Source organism: Populus nigra, chromosome 1, assembly GCF_951802175.1.
Source record: "Populus nigra chromosome 1, ddPopNigr1.1, whole genome shotgun sequence".
In the NCBI taxonomy this organism is placed as follows: domain Eukaryota; kingdom Viridiplantae; phylum Streptophyta; class Magnoliopsida; order Malpighiales; family Salicaceae; genus Populus; species Populus nigra.
Genome location: NC_084852.1, coordinates 11,912,979 through 11,922,730, shown reverse-complemented (window position 1 = coordinate 11,922,730; position 9,752 = coordinate 11,912,979). Strand labels below are relative to the sequence as shown.

The 9,752-nt window shown below is 27.7% G+C and overlaps 1 protein-coding gene across 1 annotated transcript; it reads right to left on the bottom strand.

Annotated features, from left to right (window-relative positions):
* Positions 1-6,009: 6,009 nt before the first annotated feature.
* LOC133694631 (uncharacterized) lies at positions 6,010-6,862 on the bottom strand. The gene has a single exon (XM_062116241.1). The coding sequence runs from the start codon at positions 6,503-6,505 to the stop codon at positions 6,218-6,220; it is 288 nt and encodes a 95-aa protein (XP_061972225.1). The 5' UTR covers positions 6,506-6,862; the 3' UTR covers positions 6,010-6,217.
* Positions 6,863-9,752: the final 2,890 nt, after the last annotated feature.

Here is a 9,752-nt window from a genome sequence, read left to right as displayed (position 1 = left end):
TAAAGGCCAAACCACCTACATTAAACACTCATCTCCAAGACGAACACATCGATGCTAAGATCGGTCTTTTTTTAGGTCGGAATATGACGAATCAAAAACTCTCTTTTCTCCACTCTTCTTGTGACTTTCTCACTCCTCTCTTAACTCAAAGAGACTGGAATGTGAGGAAAATAAAATTTAGGGATGAAACATAAATATCCAAAATGATAAGAACAAGATAATTAAAATATGAAAAATTAAAGGAAAACTTTATTCGAAACTACAGGGCCAAATATAAAAAATATTAGATATCAAAATGTAAACTATAAAAAATTTTAGAGGCCAAAACACAAATATACAAAAACTAAACGAATTCAAATGAATTTTAAATGAAACTACATGATGAAATATGAAAAAATATGAAAAGAGCCAAAATTGATTTTTATTTTCACTTTTCACTAAATAGTGAAGATCCATTTTGGTCTTTGAAGTTTTCGCATTTTGTCCATGTGGTTTCATTTAAGTCTATTTTAGTCCTTAATTTTTATATTTTACATTTTGATCTCTTAAAACATAATGTATTTTCATTGTTATCCATTGTCTTTATAGAGACCAAAATGTAGAATTAAAAAATTAAGGGATTAAAATGGACTTTAAATAAACTATAGGAACAAAATCTTAAAAAAATGTGAAAAACATATTGATCCATTATTTTTTTTTAGAAACAAAAATGTAAAATAAAAAAACTAAGGGACTAAAATGAACTTTAAATAAAACCACATGGATGAATTAAAGATGAAAAATGTAAAACATTTAGAGACCAAAATGTATTTACACAATGAAAAATGAAGATCAAATAGTCAAAATTGACAAATGTTAGTAATGTAATTAGATCGTTGGCCTGTGATATGATCCGGGTTGGATTATTTGTTTTTTATAATGTTAAAAAAAGGTCAGACTTTGCTAACATACTTTCAAGGAGAAAACAAAATCTGATAATGAATTTAAGAGCATAATGCATATGAATGAAATCTTTTTTTAAGAGAGAGAGAGAGAGAGAGAGAGAGAGAGACGGTCACATATTGGACAATAAAATATTGGATCGTCTTGAGTCAATCCAAACTAACATGCTAAACTTGTAACTCGAGTTATAAGAATTAATAACAATATAAAAAGTCAAAGGGAACAAATTATAAAGTCCAATTCTCAATTAACTCATTGTCAATTGATGAAAATTAAAAAAAAATTAATTAAAAAAATAACAAAAAAATAGTGTAAACCTGGGTTAATTTGGTGAATCCATGGCTCATGTCATAACCCAACTGGATTTAATAAATTTTTATTTATGAAATTATTTTTCATTCAATTATACGACAATCAGAGAAAATAATAACAAAAAGAATAATAAATTCATGGCACTCTTTTTTAATCAAATAATAATTTTTAAAAAAGAAAAAAGAAACAAAAAGAGACCTCATTTTTTAAAAAAAATAACAAAAAGTGACTTTTAAATAAAGAAGGATGAAATTTTTTAAAAGTATCAGAGATTGAAGATGCATCAAACAAAAAAATTAAAAAAAATAGAGGTTGTACGCGTGGGCATGTGCCTGACCTATAAAAAAAAAGGTTTGGCACATGTGTGAAGCCTTCTTATTTTTTTCAAATACTAGTTGTTCATCCTCTAACTTATTTTTAAAAAAATTGAGACGATCCTCGTAAACCGACTACCCTCCAATCATTGAAAAATCAAGGTAGGGTATTTCATATCTAAAAAATCAATTTTCAACTATTTTTTAACCCAAATATACATATAAAAATATTCTAGAGACCTACAAAAACATAATGTGTTCAAATAACCAAAAAAAAAAACAACTCAAAAGTAAAAAGCTTTCAGATCTACATTTTTGGACAATAAAAAGACCTAAAAAGATACATGTGAAACTATTTTCGTTGAATGAAAACTGTTAACATCAATAATGACTGTTTTTATGGTCGAATTCGGTGCTAACTAATGATCAAAATCCATCGGGTTTCTCTTAAAAATTAGAAACTACAAAAAAAAAAAATTGGATTAAAATTTAATTTTTGTTTAAAAAAAAACTAAAAGTACTGACAATAAACCATTTGGAAAGTAAAATGAGCTTTCCATGCTAACTGCAAAATCACCATCTATTTATTCTGTTTTATTTTAAATTGATTCTTTATCTTTGAATCTTTAATTGGTCATCAATTTAAATCTCAAAGACAAAAATTTGGAGGTAATAAAACATGGTACTATCGGTATCTGAGTTTTGAATTGCACGGTGCACAGAGTATCACCCGTCTTTTAGTGTTTGTTACTAATTAATAATGAACATTGTCGGAAAAGGGCCAGCTCTTGACCAAACAAACATTGTCCGTTGATGCAGCCTTTAATAATGTGATGGATTGGATGGATCTATCTCTGGCCGTATAGGATAATCACCACCGACCACTCACTTACTTACGAACGTGTCATGTCACCTGGGCCCATAACACATGTATTGGACGGACGTTCCTGATTAAATGTATGTCTGATGGATAGAATATGCTAGGTCAAGCCCACGTGGGCACCACGTTCTAAACAGATGAGATGTTGATGATGTCATTTGATCGTGAAGAAAATTTGTTTTATCTTTTATCTTTTTCTATTCAAATACTCAAAAATTATTTTTTTTTTAGAATATGGTAAGTTGAATCATGAAGGACCTGACAGCATAATTCTTTTTTTAAAGTTGAATCATAGTATAAAAATTAATTGTTTAAGGTTATTTTAATAGAGAAATTTTTTTCATTAAAAAAAAAAACAAACTTATCCAATTTTCTCTCTAAAAAGTTATTCTAGATAATCCAGGTTTATAAACATAAAAATAGCAGTTATTATAATTTTAAAACTCGATTAAATATTGACTGGGAGCAAAAATCAGGTCACGATTCAGGTAGATTATTAATCCAGATCAATTTAAAAATAATAAAAAAAATATTATTATAATTTTTAAGGTTCGACTTGGGGGTCGAACTGGGATCAGGCCTAGATCTCGAGTGAAGTTGACCATTGATTCAGGTCAATATAAGAATAAAAATAATTATTATTATAATTTAAAAATTCAACTATGAGTCAGGCCTAGGTTAATCTAATGATAAAAGTTATTATTATCATAGTTTTAAAACTTTATCTAGGAGTCAACATAAAGATAAAAATGATTATTATCATACTTTTAAAACCCAATTAAGAGGTTGATCCAAAACAACGTAAAAATAAAAATAATTATTATCATAGTTCTAAAATCAGATTCGAGACTCAACTTAGAATAAGATACAACCCCCCCTTTGTGTGTGTGTGTGTGTAAACAATCAATTTTAAACTCGTGTTATATCTCGGGTCAATTGAATCACAGATTAACTTGAGTTTTTGATCGGATCAAATCAGATCAATCTTTTCTCTATTATTTTTTAAACTTAGAGTGATTACTATCTTTGTTCGGCCAAGTCTAATTTATAGAAAATATAAAATAAAATAAATTATCTTATGAGATTTAAAATAAAAAAATAAGATAATTATTTGTGTAATTATGTCAGTTTAATCCTAACCAATCAATATCATATGTACCAATCACTGCCTAAGTTTCACTCGACTCACAGATTCAATTACATTTTTATTTAAAAAGAGGGTTAAAAAGATTTAGAGTGACAGCGCAACTTTCAAGGAATTTATTTATTTATTTAGTCCATAAATTATTAATTATTACCAAACACGTGTCCATCTTCCACCGTTTTCACCATTATTAAACAAAAGAATACTGCAGCAGTAATTGGTCGGTGTCAGAACTTTTGGACTAATTGGAGTGTCCCATGCACGCTACTATTACCATCCTATTACCCCTTTTATTTATTTATTCGGATGAATTTTTGTTTGTTTATTGAAAAATAATTATTTTTTTACAATAAATTTCTGAAAAGTAAATTATTGATATTTGATAGTATCATAAAATATAAATTAGAAAATATTTTTTAATATTTGGTTATGTCATGAAAAATAAGTTGGAAAATAACTTGTTAATATTTTTTAAAAATTTATTAAAATAACAAGAAACAAATCTTACAAATTAACAAAGTTGAATGAAAATAAAATTAAAAAAAATTAATTTCATAAATGATTTCAAATAAAATAAATAACAAACAAAATAATAGAGATCAAATCTAATAGATAAAAAAGTTGAAAGATAATGAAATTAAAAAAATATTATTTCATAAATTATTTCAAATAAAATAAATAACAATAAAAATAATAAAAATCAAATATGATAGATAAAAAATTTTAATTAAGAAAATGATAAGAGAAAAACAAATAACAATCACAAAAATAAAGATCAAAGTTAATATAAAAATCAAATTAAATCAAATTCTAAGGGATAAAATTGAAAAAAAATAATTTAAAACAAAATATATAGCAATTAAAAGTTTGAGGATCAAATTTGATATAATCAGCAAATAACATGACTTTTCTAAATTTTTCACAATTTCTGGACAGTGTTTTCCGTTCAAAACAAAAAGAAAACACTTTCTTGAAAATTAAGTCAAATTTTTATTTGACTGTAAATTATTTTTTGTTAATCAACTTTTCTAATAACAAACACAAAAAAATTTAGAAAGTAATTTTCAGAAACTATTTTTCATGAAATAAACAAAGCCTTAGAAGACGTATCATCAAACTTCAATACAACTTTTATTTTTTACTTTTATTTTTATATACATATACAATACAATAAAAAAAATCTGTTTTTTTTACTATTTAATGTTATATTTTATAGTATTTTTATTTGAGAATATATTAAAATAATATATTTAAAAAAAATTATTTTTAACATCAATAATCAAAACGATTCAAAAACATAAAAAATAATTAAAAAAATAATAAAACAATAGTTCAATCACAACACTAAATATCAAATTTCCAGGAAATTAAACCAAATTTTTCTTTAACTTAAAAGTATTTTTCCAACCAACTTTTCTAATAATAAACAAATATAAAAAAATTTAAAAAATTTTAAAAAATTATTTTTCATAAAATAAACAGGACCTTAAAAGTCGTATCATCAAACTTCAGTTCAAATTTTATCTTAGCTTCTTTTTTTATATATATACATATACAATATAATAAAAAAGTTTTTTTTTTTTTTTTGCTATTTGATGTTATAAAATATATTAAAATAATATTTTTTAAAAATTTATTTTTATCATCAATATATCAAATCAATTTAAAAACATAAAAATAATTAAATAATAATAAAACAACAACACCATACAACAAACAACCCCACGAATCCTCATTTCAGAATCCTAAATTTCATTTGAATGGCATTTGATCGAGATTATTAAGTGATTAAGTACAACACCAAGTAATTTGCCAGCTAAACTAGGTGGAACCCACATTTAATTTTTAAAAATTAATGAAATATTAAACCTAAAAAAAAAAAGGGTGCCCTGGTCTGAAAAGAATGTAAAGACTACACAAATTTTAACGGTAATATTGAAATAAAATTGGCCCAAAATTTTATTTTAACAAAGATTGGAATATAGTTAATCCACGAAGTATAATTAAAGTAATTTGACCTAAAAGCAGATTCTTAGAAATGAAGTCAAATTTCCGGATCTTTAGTGCCTTTGCTGGTTACCCCAGTGGTGATTTTATTATTGCTCACAACACCTCAATCTTAGCTATAATTCACGATTCAACCATGTTTTCAAAATTATTTTTAACTTGAAATTAGTTTTTAATTTTTTAAATTGTTTATTTAATAATATTAAAACTAAATTTTAAAAAATAAAAAATATTATTTTAATAAAAAACACTTTAATAAGACAACAATTGACAGGCCCTACACTGCAATTATAAGCAACAATTGATGCTTCTTTGTCAATCATCACCGCCAGCATTTGTCTAAATTCTAAGTTACCCTACCTCAAAATGACAAAAAAAAAAAAAAGAAAAAAAAAAGAAAGAAAAGGGCATGGAGAACCTAATGTCATTATCATTAAATAACAAGGAACAACATTAGATGTTCAAACAGTAGTGATAATCATAACAACAGCCGCAGCAGCAGCAGCAGACACTCTCCTGCCGTAATTAAATTGAGAGATCAAAGGAAACAGGGACGAAAGTGAGTAAAAAGCCAAGAGGTTAGGGAGATTACACATCATTAAACAAGGCTGGCAACTACTAATCCGACTTGAAACTTTCCACCGCTTGCTCGGGCTGTCCTGCAACATAATCCAAGAGGCCCTCGCCGGCCTTGTCACTGGAAGAGTCGGTGCCCGGTAAAGAGGTCTTGCCAAAGAAGATGACAGCGCCAAGAAAGAGAGCTGTGGAGAGAAGTAGAGGACAAAAGTAGGCCAAAATTGTGAGGAAACTCGGCGCAACAACGATTATAGAGACAAGAATAAGAGAGAAAACGAGGGTGAAGAAGATATGATACTTGTAATTTAGTAGCTTTTCTTTGATCTCCATGGTAGCGATAAAGAGAAGATTGGTGAGCTGGTGGGGGGTGCTGTTGGTTTTCCTAAAAAGAAGTTAATGGAGGTCTCTCTCTCTCTCTCTCTCTCTCTGTACAGAGATTCTCTGAGAGGAAATGTGTAGTGTTTGTGTTGATGGCTCTAAGTGGACGGACTGCTGTCATTTTTTGTTTCTTATTGACTCATGAGCGAGCCATGTACTCCTTTTTTCGATCCAAGAGAGAAAACGTTTGTTGCCTAAAGTACCCTCCGACATTTGACCCTCGGAACTACTTTGTGCACATACCCTGCCTTGTCGGCCGCTTGAGCTTTCAAACGAAACTCGTTTAGCTTTAACGAAAGTTTTTGTATGCTCGTGAATAATTCATGTGCACAGCCCTTTTAATTCAGGGTTACTAGGTTACTAGGCTGAATTTGAATTGTGGTGTATATGTTTTTTAAATTATTTTTTATTTAAAAATATATTAAAATAATATATATTTTTATATTTTTAACAACACATCAAAATAATAATAAAATAATAATTTTAATTTTTTTAAGAGAAAATTAAAAAGATATAGAAAAAAACGGTTCAACCGCACTCCTGAATGGTTCTTCGATTAATCAAACTTTTTTCATGTTTTTTTATTAAGTTTTTACACACTATTCCTGGTTTATATCTTTTTTTTTATATTTTTTTTCTTTTTGCAATTTTTTTGTTGGGAATATCTCTACAACTATAATTTAAAAAAATAAAAAATATTTTTCAAGAAATTAAGAAATGTAAACGCTTGGAACACCAAAAAAATGCATTAATATAAGAAAATATTGAAAAAATAATAAAAATCATGTATTGTAAAACTTATTTCTTTTCCCTATATGTAGATCTATTTACAAGAATTTATCAACATGGTTTCCTCTTTTTTTTTTTTAATATTCACAAGTTGGTGTAGTTTTTTTCTCTAGGTGTTTAGATTTTTTAAGTTTTCTTTATTGTTTTTATGGTTTTATTCATTTAAGGTTTTCTAGACTTTTCAATTTTTTTTCAACATTTTTTTTTATATTTTTGATAATCCCTTCGAAGCAACATAAAATTACAAACACCACCCAAAAACTTGAAGATTCACAATAAACTTCTTCGATATCCAAAATGTGTGCGGCTCAATATGCTGTCATGTGCCTCTATCTTACTATTGAAAGTTTATTAGATTGTTTTGGCCACCTTTCATCACCATGGTAGGCCTCTATCCTACCATCGAAAGTTGATTTAGTATAAATTTGAATGATGTGTCATTGGCATGATGGTTGTGTAATCCGTCAAGTTATCACACTTGGTTGTCCCGAATAAGTTGCGCTAAACTTTACAAGCAACCTTAGAAAAATAGGATTGGTTTTACTTGGATGATTTTTGTCACCCTTCACCGCTATGGTAGGTCTTTATCTAATCATCAAAAGTTGATAGGGTATAAATTTAATTTATGCATCACCGACATGGTGGTCATGCAATCAATCAAGTTATCATATTTAGTTATCTCCAACACTTCATGTTGAACTTTACGAGGATCCTCGAAAAAGTAGGACTAATTTTACTTGGATGGGTTTTGCCACCTTACCATCATGGTAAGCCTTTACCCCACTATCGAAAGGTGATAGGTGTCGATAGCTGTGAGTGACCCGCCAACTCCCTTACTTCGCATTCCTTACGTGAGGGGCATAAAAGTGAACTAGATAGAGGTCCCCCATGCATGATGATGAAATCACATATCATATAAAAAGATAGAGTCATCACCTAGGGTTAATAATCTTAGAAACCTAATAATTAGTCTATCAAAGTTTGGGTAAGGGGTTGGTTATATGAAAGGAAGATGAACTCAATTAACAATACCCTTCTAACGTCTGGCTGAAGGCCAGCTGTAGTGCACACATCAATAATAAGATAATTTTTTGGTTATAATGCTAATAAAGAAAAAAAGGTAAAACATAATTAACAAAAATACATGAAATCCCTTTATTGGAGAGATGGTGGTCTTAGGACTTGATAACGCACATAATAAAATAAGCATAGAATCACATAAGAAAATAAGATTCTATTTATCGATGTAAAAGATGGAATTCTTGATTACCACGTTTTTAACACAAGGTAAAATGCCAAAATTGATGGAACCGAACACAGACTACATATAAAATAGCATCATCATTAACCAACCATCATTGAATGACCTTTTATTATTATTATTATTATTATTTATGTGTGTATAAGATGCAACACATCATCACATAAAAGAAGAACACATATATGAAAATACGATAAGTCAAATATGTTTTCAAGTTGCCAATCAACAATGAACCATTAAAGATGGATCAATTAGAAAACACAAGTTTTGAAATGATCAATTTAGAACCAAATTGTTCATTGGTGAACCAATTAGAAAACACAAGTTTTGAAAGGACCAATTTAGAAATAGATTGCTCATTGGTGAACCGATCAGAAAACACTAGTTTTTGAAAATAAATGGTCGAAACAAACTGCTTATAGGTGAACCAATTAAAAATAACATATAAAAAGGATTAGTTAAAGCGAACTGTTTATGGGTGAACTAATCATAAAGCACAAGTTTTAAAACCAAATGGTCAAAATAAATCATTCATAGGTGGACTAATTAAATACAAGATTTAAAATTAATTGGTTAAAACAAACCACTCTTGGGTGATTTAATTAAAAAAAATTTTTAAACTTAATTGGTCAAAACAAATCGCATATGGATGAACCAATTAAACACAATATTTTGAAATCAATTCGACAATCCTTGAAATTTATCTCATTTCAATAATTAGAATACAAAAGTAATCAGATAAATGATATTCATTGAGTCATTTTATATAAAAAAAATCAATTTGTATAACCAATGTCGACCGATACTCATTGAATCTTCTCGTATGAAAATTTATATCACACACATACACACACAATCATATTACAAACTTTGAGGTTTAAAATTATTTTTAAAAAAAGCATTATATCCAATTGGTGAATAAATTACATGTTATCAAAAGCAATAACAATTAATCAAATCATCAGTCAAGCGAATTGAAGGTTAGTCAACCATTCAAATATCAATTCAATAAACATCAAGATTAATACTCATCTAAGATAATTTTCAAAATCAAATCACAATCTTATCCTCCTAGTTCTATACGGAACATTGATATCACCCTTATATCTCCTTAAAATTTACTTGGTGATCTCAAATCCCATGAGTTTA